Source organism: Salminus brasiliensis, chromosome 8, assembly GCF_030463535.1.
Source record: "Salminus brasiliensis chromosome 8, fSalBra1.hap2, whole genome shotgun sequence".
Classification (NCBI taxonomy): Eukaryota; Metazoa; Chordata; class Actinopteri; order Characiformes; family Bryconidae; genus Salminus; species Salminus brasiliensis.
Window position 1 is genome coordinate 41,510,331 of NC_132885.1, and position 20,326 is coordinate 41,530,656.

General features: G+C 45.8%; 1 protein-coding gene across 1 annotated transcript in view; it reads left to right on the top strand.

Annotated features, from left to right (window-relative positions):
* kcnh3 (potassium voltage-gated channel, subfamily H (eag-related), member 3) overlaps window positions 1–19,714 on the top strand; it is a 144,566-nt gene extending 124,852 nt beyond the window's left edge. Inside the window, exons 11-15 of the mRNA XM_072686616.1 lie at window positions 6,791–7,005; window positions 12,432–12,688; window positions 14,326–14,426; window positions 15,207–15,259; window positions 15,598–19,714. Of these exons, the coding sequence (XP_072542717.1) occupies window positions 6,791–7,005; window positions 12,432–12,688; window positions 14,326–14,426; window positions 15,207–15,259; window positions 15,598–16,395 (1,424 nt within the window). The 3' untranslated portion in view covers window positions 16,396–19,714. The remainder of the gene's footprint in view (window positions 1–6,790; window positions 7,006–12,431; window positions 12,689–14,325; window positions 14,427–15,206; window positions 15,260–15,597) is intronic.
* Window positions 19,715–20,326: the final 612 nt, after the last annotated feature.

Below are 20,326 nucleotides of genomic sequence, written 5' to 3' on the forward strand. Positions count from 1 at the left end.
AAAACAATGTGGATTGTTAGTGCGGCTTGTTTACACTGCAGTGAACAGGCATTTTTACACACCCTCAAGAAATCAGCACCTTGCGTGTGTTTAGGGTGGTAGTAACTCCAGGCTCCTGCAGATGGCGCTGCATGAGGATAAGCAGGCTATAAATAGCTGGTGGGTGTCTGACGGGAGAACTCTGAGGAGAGTTTCCTGTAGGCTGTAGGGGTTTCTGCAACTGCTGGTAGACCTGTATGACCGTAAGCTTCCATACACCTGCAGATGCAGCTCCTTCCTTCACACTGTGGTCTTTGGCCACGCCCACATTTATATTATATAATATTACAATAGAGCCTCTATTCTTCTGGAAAGCTTTACAGCATGCTGGAACATTGCTGTGATGATTTGATTGTATTCAGTAATCACCAGAGCTTTAGTGAGGTCAGGTACTGATGTTAGATAATCAGTTCAGGATCACAAACACCCAGAGAACACAGTTCCTCCGCTGCTCCACAGCTCAAAGCTGGGGGGCTTTATTATACCCCTCGAGCTCACGGCTGCTCCAGAGCATCTTACTGGCAGCTCCTTTGTATGGAGATTACCTGTATCAGCTAAGGGTGCACCTTCATGCAGATGAACAATTATGGACATGGAGGGGTTTAGGCGTTGTGCAGTCATGAAGCTCATTACAGACCTTGACAGCTCAAGACAGATGGGCTGGTGGAATATTCATTAAGGTCTCCAGGGCGTCCAGGTCAGGCCTTTTCATTTCCGTGCCTGTGCTCAATAAACCTATAGATCAGGGTGTCGTTGAGTGTGATGCAATGGCTTCCATTCCTCCTCAGCGCTGACATGTAGAGCACTGCTGATGGAGAGCGTTCCCCATCTCAATGTTATTGGACTGTGAAGGTCACACACTCAGCCTCCACTGTACCTCCAGACTGTCAGCTATTGTATGCCCTGCCTGTAACGCTTGGCTGGACAGATAGAGGGCTCGTAGCAGAGTAGAGTCCTGATGGCCTTAAATAGTTAAACACTCTTGTGTTACTCTCCCTCATGGCTGGGTTCACAGTGAGGGCCTTGGCACCCATCACGAGCACCTCTTTTTGCAGTGTGGGGCACTCCCCTGCTCGACGGTTGGCTGAAAGGAGTGATATCTAACACTTCGCTTGTATTTTATATGGTTACATGGTCATTTTTCAACCACAAAGAGATGGTTACTGTGCCTTTAAGGCTAGATCTATGTAAATGACCCCTGATTGTGCCCCATTCAAATAGCAGCCCAGGTTATATAGTGCCAATGTGAATAGGCACGGTTAAACTGCTGTACTTGCATATGTGGATATGCACTATATGGACAAAAGTATTGGGACACCTGCTTATTCAACAAGGGCATTAAACATTTCTACTGTTCACGGAATGAGTCTTTCTATTACGATTTTGGAGGATACTACATTGCTGTGAGGGTTTGATTGCGTTTAGCAACAAGAGCATCAGTGAGGTCATGATGTTGGATCATCCCATACTTCCCAACTCTGGGTTCTGGCCTGGATCCCGATAAAGCCACTTTGTAACCTCACCTGCTGTTAAAAGCACTATATAAATACACTCAACCTGACTTATGATGCTTGTATGTGTTGTATGTACCAAACCAAAAATTCTACACAACCCTTTTCCAGCTTACCTTCATTCCATCAAATGAAACAGTTATTTATTTATTTTTTTGTGACTGTCCCTTTAAGGCCGATGTATGTAAATCAATATGTATGTTTTCTGATTGGCTGTTCCATATTGAGCCTCATTCAAAAAGCAGTCAGCAGTCAAGCACTGTTTATTACTTCAGCGTTGATGGATGGAGATAGACTGATGTTTGTTTGAATAGGTAGATCAATATAAATATATTGGTTGTGACATCACAAAAAGGGGTTGTTCTGTGGCGTCATTTCTACCTATGGATCTTCAGAACTGGGAAATGAACTGACCCTTTAATAAATGTATTTTTCTGTAAGTATTAATGTAATATTGATCAGATGGGACTGAATCCAGGTTGATGTATGGTTGTATTTGACAGAAGCTCTAGTGAATATTGCTATACCCTCAGGCTAAAACTCGCTGCAGCCTATTAGGAATGAAACCATTCATTACAATTCAGGTGCTTAATCTCATTTCTCCACCTCATTAGAGAATGTCATTACGTTCAGTTGCTCTTTTAATTGAGTTAGATTGGGATACAGTACCATACTTTCACTATAGTACAGTTTCAGCTCTTTAATTGAGTTAGATTGAGATACAGTACCATACTTTCACTATAGTACAGTTTCAGCTCTTTAATTGAGTTAGATTGGGATACAGTACCATACTTTCACTCCAGCACAGTTTCAGCTCTTTAATTGAGTTAGATTGGGATACAGTACCATACTTTCACTATAGTACAGTTTCAGCTCTTTAATTGAGTTAGATTGGGATACAGTACCATACTTTCACTATAGTACAGTCTCTGCTCTTTTAATTGAGTCAGATTGTAAAGGATTATGGTACAGATTCCCTGGACCTTTGCTGCTACTGGGTGAAGTGGACTCGAGATGAATTTCCTCCCATGAAGGGTTTCTGAGGACACATCATATTTTTATGTTTGGGGAAAAGGAGCTGCATCTTTACTGTCAGCATGTTCTATTCCTCCTGTCTGAAGGTTTATGACCTTCTGTTCTCTCCTGCCTCTCAATCTCTCTCTCTCTCTCCGTATGTCGGTTCTGCGCCAGTCTGATGGTGGCGACAGTAGAACATGGGTGGACTTTAAATGATTTATTGTTGAACCTTTTCCTTTCATCTTCTAAGACCTGACCAGCTTTATATGTTTACACACACACACACATACACTCGCTTATGACCTGCAGTCGTGCACTCTGTCCCAGTCCCCTTGCGTGAGACGGTGAAAGGCAGACAGCAGGCTGGATCTGCACAGACACGCGATGCTCTTCGATTAGCTGCCCTATAAATTCTGCATGTAAAGCAGCAATCTGTGGCAATCTGTGTGTTTTAATGGTATATATTCAATCCTACAGCTCCAGGTTTATCGTCCCCCTGAGCTCCATGTACCAGCTGAGTCCAAGCTTCATCGTGAGTAGGCGGGGCTAAGTTGCTGTAGGCTGAGCATATGTAAATGCATTGTTTTTTTTTTGTATGACATCACAAATCAGTGAATTGAGAGCAGCTTGGTCTCCAGATATGAACTGGATTTACTGGTGTGTGTTTAAATGATTATGATGGTTCAGTGTTGACATACTAAACTAAACACTTTTATTTTTTCATGATTTATTTTATGGTACGGGCCCTTTAATCGCTGTTTAAAGTCTGTTATGTGCTCTCACTGCTCTGTACTGCAAGCCATGACTGTCATATAAATATGTTTCAGAAATGGACAGTATTTTCAATTTTTGTACATTTCTAAATGGTTATGAAGCTTTTGGTATGATATTTTATGTAGTATGGCTCCTTTAATCCCTGCTTAAAAAGCCTACTGCACTCATATTACATAACATATAACTTAAAGGACCTATATGTAATATTTTTCCCTGTATTTAATTTTCCCTGATCTTCGCTTATGAAGTTTGTAGTCTCATTGTGTCCTTTTGTAGCAGAATTACCATCATTCAATCTCTATTTTATCCCCGCAAAAATCAAAGAGGCTGTTTTTCGTTTTAATATATGTAAATGAGCTCTGATCTCATTGGCTGCTTATTTTCCAAACACAAAAGTTTTTGGACTGTTAATGGACCGTCTTCAATATTTGTAGATTACATTTTCTAATGGTAATGATGTTTTTGGCTGTTATTTTTTTTAGTGAAGTGAAAGTGTCATTATTTGGTACGGATCCTTTAATCCCTGCTTTAAAAGCCTAATATGTCTTCTTACTGCACTCCACTGTAAACCATGACTGTCGTATGAATATGAAACAGCGCCGCCCGCATTCATTTGCATAATTAATATCTAAAATGTGTAGTTCCCTCAATGCAGAAAGCCCGCTGCTGCAGGTTAGTTTCTTAACTGTAGTTCTGGGGTCATAATTAACAGGATCTGCTGAGGCCCTACGAGCGCGGTAAATGTGGACGGCACGAGCCGAAAAGGTCATAGAGCAGAACTAATGGCCTGCATGAACAATGACACACAAGTGCTAAAGACAGGTGTGTGTGCGTTCATGTATGTGTGTGTGTGTGTTTACTTCCAGACGCCAAAGCCCCAATGGCCTGATCAAATCAAATGTCGGCGCACTGCCGGGCCACATCCGGCCCACCAGCTTAATAATTGATGGTCATTGCATTATTAAAGCACTTTGATTATTAATACGGGCCAGCTCATAAAGAGGAGAGCCATAGATCCATACACACACACACACACACACGTCAGAAGTGTGAGTGATTGAGTGTGTGTGTGTGTGTGTGAGATAGAGAGAGAGAGAGAACAGAGCGAACAGACTGAGATAAACACATCAATATCAGTTCACCCCCCTAGATAGTGTTCCCTCTCTTAAAGACCCACACACTCATACTCACTCACACACACACACACACACAAATACTCACACTCACACACACCTGATGAAATATGAACTTCTGAAGTACGAACCCGCTTTGCCAAACGCAAAGCTTACGCTACCATTCATAACTCATGCAGAGCGCAAAGGGTTAGCGATGATGCAGTGGTGCTTCACTAAATTGACAAAAGTATTGGGACACCTACTTATTCATTGTTTGTGTGTCCTAAATTAGCCCGGAGTTGAAACACTCCTAATAACTCCAAAAGAAATAGGCGGAGCTAAACTGGTTTACCTGAATATGTGGATATATATATATATATATATATATATATATACACACACACATTATGTGGACAAAAGTTTTGGGACACCTGTTAATTTTTCTCACACATACACAGACAGAGCTATGTGGCTGAGAGAGACATGCAGAGTCATGCTTTTAATTAAAGCTGTTGTGTATGAAGGGTCTCCTGGTCTAGGTTCTGGTCCCGGGTCCAGTGTTGCAGTAATGAGAGCTGTATAGAGTGAAGGGACAGAGGGAAGTTTGATAGGGTTGAGCTACGTCTCAGTGAGTACAGTAAATAGGAAGCTTCAAACACACTCATCCCGCTTCCCTCCAACCATCCCTCCATCCCTTTCTTCCCCTCCTCTCTCACCCTCTCCTCATCTGTCTGCTCTCTGCCTCTCCCAGCATCGTTTGTCCTCCTGCCTTGTGTCCTTCGTAAATGAGCTGCAGTACATGCTGCAACACACACTCACACACACTCGTACACACACTTGCAGATTTCATCAACCCTTCCAACAAACAGGCTGTTTACGTTACTGCGCCTTTAAGACTGATATGCACCTTTTATTATTCTGCACATACGGTCCATAATTTGTGACATCACAAATACAGTGGGCTGGTTCTGCACATACGGGCCATAATTTGTGACATCACAAATACAGTGGGCTGGATTTGGGCATACAGGCTTTATCTGGGCTGCATGAAGTCTGAAGTGATATGGGCTCTTTAAGAAATGTGCTCACAGTCCTTTCTCACTTTTGCACACACATGCACGTGAGTGCCTGAGATGTTCTGATGCTCTAAGTGTGTGTGTGTGTGTGTGTGTGTGTGTGTGTGCCACACAGAGTGCATGATTTGATTTGACACAAACACTGTCAGACTACAGAATATGTTATTGCCTCCACAGTCCCTCATGCACCAGACTGAGGCCTATTTATATCCACCATCATCAACTCGGGCGCCCTCTGCTCTCTCCAACTTCACTCTTTCAAACTTTCGAAGTTTCCTGCTTAGAAGTTTTTCTGACCGCGTTTACCCCGTTTACATTCGCACTGTGTTTAATATGGTTTTTGAATGTTGATTTATGGAGCAAAATTATCCAGTATTTGATATTTTTGATTAACTACTCTTTAGAAAAAAACTGGTTAAACTTGCTGATGTTGGTGGTCTTCCTGGCATGATCTGCTCCTTTTAGGTCCCTCCCAACATGGCTTTCAGTTTAAGGTCTGAACTTTGACTAGGCCATTTAAAAAAAAAATAATTACAAAATGTTCATCTGCATTAAGCGTTTCTTTGTAAACTTACTGCAGTGTTTAGGGTCATTGTCATGCTGCATGATCCACTTACCATTAACCTTCAGTTCTCAGAAAGATGCCCTGACAGTCTCCTGTAAAATTTGCTGGTACAGTCGTGGTTCTTCAGTAGGTCCTTAAACAATGGCAATGCTTACTGATGTGTTTAGGGTCATTGTCATGCTGCATGATCAACTTACCATTAACCTTCAGTTCTCAGAAAGATGCCCTGACAGTCTCCTATAGAATTTGCTGGTCCATCAATAATAGTCAGTTCTAAACCATGACACTGCCACCCCCATGCTTAACAGTTGAGATGAGGTTCTTTTGCTGGAATGCAGGTTTTATCTTGGTTTTACCAAACCTAACCTATTTCTACAAATTTGGTACTGCCAGTAAACCCACCCTAGCACTAGCAATGCTTCCGTCATTAGGGGGGGTACGGACTTAACACAGGTCTCATCTGATACATGAAAAGCTAGCCACCACCTCTTTCCTCCAGGCAGCCGGCACACTCTGAGGAAAGCGCCACCACACCAGCTAACAGATGACAGTACCAACCAACATCACTTTAAGAGTTCCTTGAGGAACTTTAAGGGGTTCTTAAGTTTGAAACTGTGGAGGAACCTCTTAAGACCATCATCTGCTGTCAGTAGCAACCCCTAACCCACCTACCTCTTCTCTTCTGCCCCTCAGGGAAAGGTGACCTGATCGGCTCAGACTCGCTGACCAGGGAGCAGGTGATTAAGACCAACGCTAACGTGAAAGCTCTTACCTACTGTGATCTCCAGTACATCAGCCTGAAGGGCCTCCGCGAGGTGCTGCGCCTCTACCCCGAGTACGCCCAGAAATTTGTCAGCGAAATCCAACATGACCTCACCTACAACCTGCGGGAGGGCAACGGGGCAGACGTGAGTGGCTTAAACACACAAACACACTCATGTACACACATGGGTAGAGTAGTGATTTAGTGCTGAGAACAGAGGAACCCTAAAGGAACGAAACACAACAGTGTGATATTCAACACTCCTGTGTGAAAAAGTGATTGCCCCATCTGCTCAATTGCTGCCCACGCCTTAGCAGCAATTGCAGCAAAACTGCAACTAAGTACCTTCTGTAGTTGATCATTAGTGTCCTTTTGAACCATTTTTAATTTCTTATTTGGGTCATTGTCTTGTTGCATGACCCAACTGTGCTCCAGTTCCAGCTCCAGCTCGCAGGCAGGTGACCTGATCATCTTAAGAAGTTTTTTTCTGATGCAAAGCAGAATTCATAGTTCCATCAGTGGAAGCAAGGTGTCCAATTCCTGATGCAGCACAACATTCATAAACCATCGCACTACCACCACCATGCTTAACAGTTGGCATGAGGTTCTTATTTACCTGTGCTAGGCCAGTGCTAGGTTTCCACCAGACATAATTGGACTCTTCCTTCCCACTCTGTCCCTTTTTGTCCATCTATAACCCATTTCACAGAATTCAGGAGGACCGTCAAGGTTTTTCCTGCTGAACATGAGATGAATGAGATGAGCGTTTAAATTGCTCTTGGTTAGCAATGGTTTGTGCTGTGGATTCCATTCTTGCCTACTTTACTGGGTCGTATTTGGCCCAGAATTGCCTGCTTTTGAGTGCCTGTCTGCAAAGAAAGCAGTCCTTTCTATGCTGTTCCTTTCAGACCTTTTCCTTTCCACACTGTTCCTTTTCAGACTTGTCTTGGCTTTGCTGTTTTCCAGGCTGTTCATTTCCATATAGTTCCTTTTCACTTTTCTTTTCCACTGTGTTGCTTTTCAGACTTTTCCTTTTCACACTGATCCCTTTTACACTTTTTTTTGCACTGTCCCCTTCCTTGCTGTTCCTTTCCTTGCTGTTCCTTTCTAGATGGTTGTTTTCCAGGATGTTCCTTTCCAGACTCTTGCAGATAGTTAGTAATACCCATTTGTCTTTCCCACCCTGTTGCTTTTCAGACTTTTCCTTTTCACACTGATCCCTTTTACACTTTTTTTTTGCACTGTCCCCTTCCTTGCTGTTCCTTTCCCGATGGTCGTTTTCCTGATTTTCCAGGCTCTTCCTTCCCACTCTTTCCTTTTTCATCTGTCTACAACCCATTTTTACAGAATTCAGGAGCAACACTGACCTTTACCACAGGTGTGTGTGTGTGTGTGTGTGTGTGTATTCTGGATGTAGCTGCTGCTTCAGCAAGAAAATTGATTCTCCATCTGCTGCTTTTGGCAGATCTCCTTCTCTTTCTGTTTTTCACTCTCTCCAACACACACACACACACACACACACACACACACTCACAGGGTGCGTCCTCGCTCCTTCGCACATGTCTGCTAGCTCACGAGTCCTCCTTCTCCCAGAAACACACACACACTGGGGCATGGAGTGTGTGGAGTGTGTAGACCAGAAATAGCAGCAGGCTGCTATTGGATTGTGTGTGTGTGTGTGTGTGTGTGTGTGTGAATGCGTGCAGTGGTTATTAATAGCTTGTGGAAGGTGGGGGCTCTCCCTTACTGGCTGAGGGAGCTCCCTCTCTGCAGGCTAACTCTGGAGCCTGCCTGCTATAAATAGAAAAGTGTGAGCGAGCGAGCAAGCGAGTGAGTGAGGGATGATGGAGGAGGAGGTGGGGAAACTTCCCCCACTGCGGTGCTCTTCACACCCTCTCTGCAGAAACACACATCTATAGGGAGGCAGTACGGCAGCGCCTGGAGAGAGAAATCACCTGAGCTGTGGTCTGATCATGATGAAGATTATTCAGTCAGTTTATTAATAACTCTGTTTCTTAATAGAATTGAGAGCTAATGCAGTTTATTAATAGATTACAGAGCTAATTCAGTTTATTAATATAATACAAATCTAATTTGGTTTATTAATAGAATTAAGAGCTAATGCAGTTTATGCTGACTTGGTTTATTAATAGATTACAGAGCTAATTTCCATGCTAGACCTGTCCACACTGTCTCTCTCCAGATGTCTCCTTTCCAAACTGGTCTTTTCCAGACTCTTCTCTTCTGAGCTGTTCCTTTTCCTGGCTGTTTCTTTTCATACTGTTTCTCTCCTCACTGTTTATTCCCAAGCTGTTCTATTCCTGACTCTTACAGAGCTACACTGTTCCTGTAGTGGTGTGAATGTGCAGTGTGTGCTGCTGGTGTGAATGTGCAGTGTGTGTTGCTGTGGTGAATGTGTAGTGTGTGTTGCTGTGGTGAATGTGCAGTGTGTGTTGCTGGTGTGAATGTGCAGTGTGTGTTGCTGGTGTGAATGTGCAGTGTGTGCTGCTGGTGTGAATGTGCAGTGTGTGTTGCTGTGGTGAATGTGCAGTGTGTGTTGCTGGTGTGAATGTGCAGTGTGTGTTGTTGTGGTGAATGTGCAGTGTGTGTTGCTGTGGTGAATGTGTAGTGTGTGTTGCTGGTGTGGTGTGTTTAGGAGTGTAATTGCTGGTGTTGGTGTGGGATAAAGCATCCGTGTGCTCTGGGCTGGAAAGCCTCACATGGGCAGCTCACTGTCAAAACACACACACACACACACACACACACACACACACACACACACACACACACACACACACACACACACACACACACACGGCAGCCCTTTTAATTTGCTTCAGATAATTAAGGAGCAGAAATGAAAATAAATGCAGGGAAGTGCCGTCAGCGCTCCTGTGTGTGTGTGTGTGTGTGTGTGTGTGTGTGTGTGTGTGTGTATGTGTGTGTGTCAGTAATGTATTCTACTTTTCCAGATTTCATTCATTCCTCTCTCTCCCTCTCTGCAGTGAGCAGTTTTTGTTTTGGTGTGTGTTTTGTACCATCCGTGGACTTTGACCATCACTGTACACTGTATTCACTGGGTCTCTCTCTCTCTCTCTCTCTCTCTCTCTCTGTGGCTGTCTGTGTGAATTCACATCCTCCAACTAAGACATCTACAGTAATTGATTCTGGTCGTGAAGCAACGCGCGCGCGCACATGCACGTGCACTGAGAACACACACCAGTGCTGGCAGTGCCGGTGGGGCTCTAGTTACTAAGAATAGCAGCGAGAGCTAAAAATACCCCCCTGCTTGGGGGGGGGGGGGGGGGGGCTGCAGACAGAGAGAACAACAAGGAGAGGAGAGCAGTGTGCCACTTATAGAGAGAGAGAAATACACTGTCTGTCTGTCTGTCTGTCTGCCTATCAATCTCTCTTTATCTAGCTGTCTATCAGTCAAACAGTCTCTCTCCATCTAGCTGTCTATCTGTCAAACAGTCTCTCTCCATCTAGCTGTCTGTCTGTCTAACAGTCTCTCTCTATCTAGCTGTCTAGCTGTCAAACAGTCTCTCTCCATCTAGCTGTCTATCTGTCTAACAGTCTCTCTCCATCTAGCTGTCTATCTGTCAAACAGTCTCTCTCCATCTAGCTGTCTATCTGTCAAACAGTCTCTCTCTATCTAGCTGTCTATCTGTCTGTCTGTCTGTCTAACAGTCTCTCTCTATCTAGCTGTCTATCTGTCTAACAGTCTTTTTCCATCTAGCTGTCTGTCTGTCTGTCTGTCAAACAGTCTCTCTCCATCTAGCTGTCTATCTGTCTGTCTGTTTAACAGTCTTTATCTAGCTGTCTGTCTGTCTGTCTGTTTAACAGTCTCTATCTAGCTGTCTGTCTGTCCAACAGTCTCTCTCCATCTGTCTATCTATCTAACAGTCTTTTTCCATCTAGCTGTCTATCTGTCTGTCTGTCTGTCTGTCTAATAGTCTCTCTCTATCTAGCTGTCTATCTGTCTGCCTGTCCACCAGTCTTTCTCCATCTGTCTATCTCTCAGTCTCTGTCTGTCTATCAGTCTCTCTCTAGCAATACATCTGTCTGTCTGTCTGTCTGTCAGATTCAGTACAGTTCAGTGTGTTTACACCGTACAGTAAACGCTGGTCTAACTGATCACGCTCTCCTCGCTCTGTCTCCTCCGTCTCGCTCGGTTTCTGACACTGAATACACACTGTCTTCAGAGGCTGGCTGCAGACTGCTGGGCTGTTTTAGAGTGTGTGTGTGTGTGTGTGTGTGTATATATATATATCTTACACAAGCAGAGAGAACACAGAGATGAACACTCTCTGGTGTCTCACACACTGCAGGTGGACGGAGGCCGGAGCACACGCGCACTTGTACGACTGGAGGTGCTGCTGCTCCACGCCACACTGTTCTCCTGACGTTCGCCCGGCGTTCAGCGAAGCTGCGGCTGCATCGGCTCCTCATGAGCAAATAAAGGGAATCGATGCTCATTAGAGCAGGAACCTCTCTTCCTTTAGAGAAGTCAGAGAGAAGGAGGTCTGGATTAAGGGGAGGAACGGCAGGAGCTTAGAGGAAAGACAGAGAGGTTTAATAAGCACTAAAGAACAGGGAGAGAAAATAAGGACACAAGCAGAGAGAGAGAGAGAGAGAGAGTGAGTCAGAGAGAGAGAGAGAGAGAGTGAGTGAGCGAGCAAGTGAGCGAGAGAGAGAGAGACAGAGTGAGAGGGAGAGAGAGAGATCGAGCAAGAGAGCGAGCAAGAGAGTGAGAGCAAGAGAGAAAGCAAGAGAGAGCAAGAGAGAGAGAGAGTGTGAGAGAGCAAGTCAGAGAGAGAGAGAGTGAGTGATTGAGCGAGCAAGTGAGCGAGAGAGTGAGCGAGCAAGTGAGCGAGAGAGAGAGAAAGCAAGAGAGTGAGAGCGAGAGAGAGTGAGCAAGAGAGCGAGCGAGAGAGAGCAAGAAAGAGTGAGCAAGAGTGAGAGCGAGCGAGAGAGAGTGAGTGAGAGAGAGAATGAGCGAGAGCAACAAAGAGAGAGAGTGAGTGAAAGAGAGTCAGACTGTGTTGGTGCGCCTCCCACTGGCCATCACTCTTCACTGCATGCTTGTCAATCACAGATCCTGATCACAGAGCTTCTTACAAGGTTCTACAAAAGGTTCTTTGAGCAGTGCCATAGAAGAACCGCGTATGGTTCCATGAAGAACCCTGTTTAATGTAATAGAGAAGTCGGGGTCTTAAAAACATGGTTCTATGTGGAACCAAAAGGGTTCTTCTATGACATCACTGAAAGGAGTGTTTCCAGAATGAAACATCCAACATCTCACTCAATCGCTCTTGTGACTGCTGAATGCAAACAAATCCTCACAGCAATGTTCAGATATCCATGTGTATAGCCTTAGAGAGGCAGTGGGAACAAACCTACATGTCAGCCCCTTTATTTAAAAAAAGAACACTGTACAGGCAGGTGTCCACAAACTTTCGGACATACAGTTTAAAGGGGTTGTCCGCATATTTTTGTTCATTTAGGGATGTTGTTAGTTAGGGATGATGAGGCTGAGCTGATGGTCAGTAACCCGTGTCTTTGCCGCAGGTGGACTGGGAGAGTAACGGCGGCCTGGTGAAGAAGCTGCCCTCCATCCGTGAGGATGAGGAGAATGACGAAGAGCAGCACTCAGTGTCCCGCGCCCCTCGGTCCCCCCTGCGTCTGACCAGGGGGCTCAACTCCCCACTGCGCTCCCCCCTGCTACCCCCGCGCCCATTCAGGCCACCCTCGGACCACAGCCGTCCTGCCACCCTGCAGATTCCCGTGGTCAGCTTCAGCAGCGCCCCTCCTGAGCTCAGCCCCAGGTAAGCAGGCAGGCACCACCACGGCATCTTTTAGACTACTCCTGCGGTCCAGCAGGGGCCAGAACAAAGGTCAGCCAAAGGTCACTAAATTACCCAGTGAATACTAATTATTCATAAACTACTCTAAATGATTCATAAACTACTCTAAATGATTCATTAACTACTCTAAATGATTCATGAACTACTCTAAATGATTCAGTTTATCAACATTATTCAGTAACTTCTATAAATGATTCAGTAAATACTCCATGTAACTCTGTAGCTTCTAATTATTCTGTAAATTAATTAATTAACTAATTAAATACTATAAGGTATAAAGTTCAGCCTGTGTTTTTAGCACTCCAATAAAAAAATGTTTTTGCCAGGAATCCAAGACAGCATAACTATCCTCACTTTTTCAGTAACTACTAACTAAGTAAATCCTTCAATATTTAGTAAATACTATTATGTAACCATTTAGTAATTACTAATTATTCAGTAAATACTTTTAATAATTCAGTAACTATTGATTATTCAGTAATTATTCCTTAAATACTTTCCATTAAGTACCTTATTCAATAACTACTGATTGTTCACTAATTACCTAAAATACACAGTGAACACTAATTTAAGTAACTTGTAAATTATTTTGCAACTACTGATTATTTATTAACAATTATTCGTTATTCATGAAATACTTTAAACTATTAAGTAACTTAATTATTCAAAAACTAGCTTATTCAGTAATTACTCATGAAATACTTTAAAATAATAAACTATTCATAAAATAATAAACTGTTCAGAAAAGTAACAATACATTATTAAGTAATAACTGGTTATTTAATAATTACTCATTCATTAAATACATTAATTATTCCATAACTTCATTATTCAATAATTACTGATTATTCACTAATTACTTAAATACTTCAAACTATTTAGTAAACACTAAATTAATAACTAAATAAAACTAAAGTAATAACTAAATATTCAAACGCTAAAATTAGTAATTACTCATCATTCATTAAAATTTAAATTAATCAGTAAATACTTTTAATTAAGTAACTTAATTATTCAATATAAATACTGATTATTGACCAATTACTCATTATTCAATAAATACTTTAAACTATTCAGTAAACACCAAATTATTAAGTAACATAATTATTTAGCAACTACTGATTATTCATTAAGTACTAAAGTACTAGTTTAAATAGTTAAAAATCAGGAGAAATCCTTTTACACACTGAGGAAAAAGGGTTCTTTAACAATCGTGAAACCCTTTGAAGGACCACCTACACAAACCCCGTGTGAAGAACCTCCCTGCAACCCTCCTCAAGACCAATCCGTCAGCCTTTTACCCCCTGGTGGCCACCCGGAGAAGCGCAGTCTGACTGATTCATTATTTAGTGCAAGTGTCCAGCTGCCATGACAACCAGGCAGGGTAGGAGCTGCTCGCTCCAGTAACGGCCCCTTCAATTTCACACTAGGAAAAGCACAGGTTCTGCTCCGGCTCGGCTCGGCGTTTACATGAGGGTCCGTGAGCCGCCAGAAGCTGCATGATCTTCCACGGCGCGCTCGTCCACAGCCATTAGTGTTGTCCCCCACTATCATTACTGCTCGCTCGCTCACTCCTTCTCTCTCTCTCTCTTCTGTAGGTTTGTGGACGGTATCGAGACCGAGAGCAATTCCGGCTCGGCCCAAAGGTTCGAGTTCAGCTCCAACCTACCTCACAGTGGCCCTCCATCCCCCAGCCCAGGTAAGCCCCCCAGCACCCTGCTTATGTGGTTCATGACACTGTAGGATGGCACTACATGTCCAAATGTTTGTGGACACCCCTTCTAATGAATGCACTCAGCTACTTTAAGTTGCTCCCCTTGCAAATGCACACAGCTTGTACCTAGTCCCTGTAGAGAAGAAGTACTGCCAATAGAATAGGACTCTCTGGAACAGATGAACATCATGAACCTATTGGCACCATGCTGCCTAATGCCAGGCGTGAGCTGGGGGGGGGGGGGGTAAAGCCCCCCAGCAGCATTGAGCTGTGGAGCCGTGGAGGAACTGTGTTCTCTGGAATGATAGTGGTGCTTAGTTATAGTGGTAACTTATTGGGATGAGTTGGGGATGAGATGAGTCAGGGTGGTGATAATCATCCAACATCCAGGCCTCATTAATGCTTTTGTCGCTGAATACAATCAAATCCTCACAGCAATGCAATGCTCCTCCACTCTCTAGTAGAAAGTCTTCTTCTCTGGACAGTAGAGACTTTTTAATAGCCTTGATTTCAGAAGAAACAACAAAAAATGAGCAGGTGTCCCAATACTTTTGTCCATAAAGTTTAATCTGTAATCCTGAAAGTAGTAGCGCCCCCTAGTGGTTCTGGCAGGGATCTGAATAAAACAGTTTTGGTTCAGGCGGTTTTGTTCATATTCACCCTTTTGCCAACTATCAGGAACAACCTGACTAGCAAGACAGCAGATGGCTAGCTTTGTTGCTCATGCTAATATCTGTGTGTGTGTGTGTGTGTGTATGTGTGTAGTGAGCCCAGAGCAGGTGGAGACCAGGCAGAGCATCAGCAAACTGAGCGAGGAGGTGAGTGTCTCGAAAACAGAAGCCCATAAGCCAAGCAAAACGTGCCATCTGTCCAGCCCACCGGCCAGAAGCCCACGCGTCCACCAGCTCCACACCAGTGAGCGGTTAGCAGGCAGTGTATGGGTCAAGCTAGGCTAATGGCCGGAGCTTGGTGATAACTACAGAACCTAGCAAGTTTGGTGTGGAACACCTGAGGAACGCTGCGAGTGAGCAAGCATAACCCCTTTTTCTCGCTTCGCCAGGGGCCACACCCCTCACGGCCCCTGCTGGCCCCGCCCCTTTCCAGGAGGTCCTATTATTATAAGTATTTATACTAACACTGTTTTATTTGTTTATAGATGACCAACCTATCGCAGCAGGTCTCCCAGCTGAGCCAGGAGCTTCAGGAGATGACCCGCCTTTTGCGACCCCTCTTTCTGACCAGCTCCCAGCCTCTCCTGACCACCCTCCCCCTCTCACTGACTCCGCCTCCAAGCAGCACCAGCGGCCCGTCCATCGCTTCTCCTGCCGCAGCTCCTCCACCCCACACGGCCCTGGCCTGCTCCCCTCTCAGGCCTCCCTGCTCCATCTTGGACAGCTCAGACCTAGGAGGCATGACAGGCCTTCCCAGCTGCCTCAAACCCAGCAGCCCTCAAAGACCACAAGCCCAACCTCAGGAACCCCTGGGGGTCAACTCTAAGGGCTCATCTCACGCCAGCCTGTCCCCCACAGACACTGCTCAGCCTAACAGCCCTCTAGGAAACGGCAACAGCAAAGGTCACTGCCAGCAGGTCCCTGACCGGCCGCCTCTGGCTTCTCGCACGCCTTCCCCCTCTCTCTCTTTTTCCCTCTCCCTGTCCTCGTCCCGCTCCCAGTCGCCATCTTTCTCGCCTTGCCAGGGGCCGCACCCTTCGCGGCCCTCGCTAGCCCCGGCCCCTCCACAGGAGGCCCCGCCCCCGCTCCAAAAAACCCACTGCTCAGCACCGGCCTCCCTCAGCAGCTCTCCGGGCGGCCCCCTGTGGTTTCAGCAGACGTCGAGCCCCGTCTCCAGCCCCGTCCCTCCTCAGCTGGAGCTGGAGATGCAGGAGTGGGACGCTGGTGGGCTGAGCTCGGCCGAGCACATCAGCTACATCGACGAGGAGGGACCGCCACTGTGAGAGCCAGTGAGGGAGATGTTGGAGGAGAGGAGGGACCATACGCAGAAGCTGGACTGCAGCATGAAAAGAGAACCAGGCCAAAGTGGAGAAGAGAACGGACACGAGAACGAGACGCTTCCGAAGGTCCATCCGCCACGCAATTGAAAAAGAAACGGGCTGTGGCCTTCGCCAGTGGTCCTGAGGGCATCTCACCATCTTTGAGCACCAGCCAACCCTGACCATATCAGCACAAAGAAGCCTGCACTTGCCTGTGGCATTACGAGGAGCGTGCAGAAGCTCCAGACGGCATGGTGCATGGAACCAGAACTCTAAACCAACCGACCAAACCCAGCAACGTCTTCACAGGAACTTGAACCCACCGAACCTTGAACCCTGTGAGGAGTTCCAAAGGGGGCGCTGATGGTTAGCGTGCATGGATACACACAACTCTAGCAACCTCGAACACGTGCTCGTCAGGACTGCCGAAACCACGTTCTTGCTTCGTGGGTTAATGAATGCACCTGTTACATCACATCAGGGGTGGGAACTTCAGTCCTAGGGGTCCGGATTCCTGCACAGTTGGTTTGGTGCCTTTCCTGCTCAGGCACACCTGAGCCCACTCCCCAGTCAATTGCCAGGTTTGGTAGTGTGTCAGAGCAGGAAGATCACCAAACAGTGCTGGGTCCTAGCCCTCGGTTCCTAATCCCTGACTGACAACAACTCCTACGCTACATGTCCAAAAGTCTGTAGACACCTCAGGGTTCGCATCATCACAGCAAACCAGATAGTCCTTGTTACGTTAACGGAGCAGGACCGGGAATTCGGCCAACGTCAGCAGTGTAGTTGCTTGTGGACAGTTGAACCCTTTGGCTACATACAGCATTCCCATATTCTCAAGACATCTAAAGCTCTATATGTCAACATTACAACACAGATATGAGCAGTATTATCATCATGAAGCAGTGACATCATGTATTTTCTGATAGATATTCAGAATAGATCCGGTGTCACCAGGATGTGTTGCTGTACATGTTTTAGGGACATTATCTCATTGGTAATGCTGCTTTGCCATCAGCAGCCGGAGCCTGGGAGAGCACAATTGGCCATGCTCCTTCCGTCTATAGGCTGATGTATCAGAGCAGGGGATCTGGCGCTTTCCTCTGAATGCACTGACTGTGATTGCGATGTGCTTGAACTCACCCCCTGATTGTCGGGAGCTTTGCGTAGTAATGCCTAGTGTGGGCTAGTGGGGTATAGAGTCCTCCAGCATTGGGCTGTGGAGCACTGGAACTGCCTCCACCCTCAGTGATGCTCTTCTGATGGCTGAATGTCTTCGAACCCACACAGCAACGTTCTAACATCCAGTATAAAGCCTTCTTAGATAAGTAGAGGCATTTCACGCACGACTGGAGGAGAAACGTTGGTGTCTACACACTTTTGGACGCATAGTGCACCACCTCAAAGTCGCTTCTTCCTAGTTGAGTACACCGGTAGCGCTTGTCTATGACCAGTCCCCGTCCACTGCATGGTACAGATCCAGGTCATCGTTTTGATTAATTTGATTATTTTATTTGCAGTATTTTACCTTGTTTTTAAGGTTTGATTTAGCTCATGGTCCACTTCCCTCCACCTCTCCATTAGCACAACATGCTGAGGCTACTGATTGGGAGCAAGATGCATGAGTAGCCTCCTCCTTGTTTGTATACACAATGCAGTACACACTACACACAGTACACACCAGGGCTGAGCGTAGGGTCGAGGAGTCCTCGGCCTGGAAGTCTGCCATCCTCTACATATAGGATCAGTTAGAGTGGCAGAACTTGTCATCCAACATCTGCACCTGACTTCACTGATGCTTTCGTGAGGCTGAATGCAATCAAATCCTCCTTGCAGCAATGTTCTAATGTAGCGCAAAAAAAAAAGAGAGGCCGTTAGTGCAGGAAAGGAGCGCCAAAGTCTAAAGTCCTGGTGATATGTTGCACAGCCCTACAACACACACATCATTTACACACATCAGCCATAACATTAAAACCACTCGCCTAAGGTCCCCTTGTAACAACAGACCAGCTCTGATCCAGTGAGGCTTGGACTCCACAAGAGCGCTGAAGGTGTCCTGTGCCATCTATGTGGCACATGTGTGGCACATGTGTGGCACAAGACTACTCTGTCGCTGGTCCTTCCTTGGAGCACTTCTGGAAGGTACTGACCACTGCATACCAGGGACCCAAGACCTTATGCCTGATGTTCTGGAGATGTTCTGACCCAGTCATCGTCTAGAACATCACAGTTTGGTTCTTGTCAAAGTGTCTCAGATTCCTACGCTTGTCCAGTGGCACCCTTGACAGACAGGAGCCACTGGAACTAGATTAACATCAATTACTGTTATTCACTTCACTAGTCAACGGTTTTAATCTTATGGCTGATTGGTCGCATGAGGCGGCTACGTGGAATAATGGCCAATAGCCCAGCGTGGTCTAAAAACCACAACAGGCTCCTCCAGACAATCACAGTCGACAGGGACCCAAAGCAGAGACACTGAAGCACGCCAGCTACGATTCACGCACTGCACCAGCCTGAAGACGGCCAAGCAGACGGGGCAGCCTGAAGACAGCCAAGCAGGACGGCTCGCCAGATAGCGGTGGGCAGTTGGGAGATGAGCGAGCGAAGAAAGGCCAGTGCCATATGGTGGGCAGCCCGACGGTGGACAGACGTAGAGGGGGAGAACAAGTCCCCAGTTGTATGGTTGAACAAGGCAAAAAGACCCCACACACACACACACACACACACACACAGCTTTAGCCATCCAGCCATGTGTGCCTTTTCCTATAACCATCAAGCATCTCCTAAACACCGCCCCCGCCTTCGTTTTATGTTCGCTATCTCATCCTGCTTCACGAACGTCATGCCAGCACTGCACTTTTCTTACACAGCAATTATTTATTGGCCTATTTATTACGTTTATTTATTTCCGGACCTGCTGGGAAGAGAGTCAGGCCCTCACAAGAAGAACGCTTGCAGGAGAACGTCTCCAAACTTTGTGCCATCTGCCAAAAAAAAAATATAAAAAAAAAGCCCATGGACGCAACTTTATCTTCACGTACAGTAAACTACGTAGAGCACCAGTCCCGGATCAGAGGCCGTCGCCACGCTCCCTGACGTCTTCATCAGTATGCCGGGGGTCCAGACCCTTAGCATGGGCTTGCCAAGCGTTTCGTCGTCCGTCTGCCTGTAAATGCCGGACTAGGGACAAGGCATGACGTCTGTTTTTATTTTTCTTCTGGTTATCTAAGAACAGAGCGAGAGGTTGCGTAAGACCGGCAGGGTGTTAAGATGACTTTTTATTGGGGGGGACGGGGGTTTTGGGCAGGAGGGGGGGTGGGTTTGGGGGTGTTCCTGCATGTCCCATCTTCTTTGCATGAGGAATGTGCCTGCATATCGAACATGGGTGGGTGGTGAAGGGGAAGGGGAAGGGCTTGGGGAAGCGAGCGGCAGTCCAGAGGCATAACGAGATGTATTTTGTTATCTGTAATGAACTTGAACAGATCCTTACCAGAATAATAATAATAATAATAATAATAAACCATGTTTTGTAAGAATGGGTGGCGTGGTGCTTTGGTCCATTCTCAAGCGTCAGAACCAGGCTCCCTCACTGGTTATGAATCCACTGCCTGATGCCAGGGGCCACCGTTTTTTTCACCAAGCTTTTTGAGAAGATAAACAATAGAATCACCAGTAGACCTACTTGTCCATGCAAGTATCTAATGAGCCAATCATGTGGCAGCAGGGTGTAACGGATAAGTCATGCCTACAGTGGTCAGCAGCTCCAAGTAACGTTCTTGTGCCAACCATCAGAATAGGGAACAGCCATAAAATTGGGCTTAAACAGCAGACCACCATGTCCAGGTCCCTCTTCTGTCAGCCTAGAACAGAAAGCTGAGGCTGCAGCGGTGGC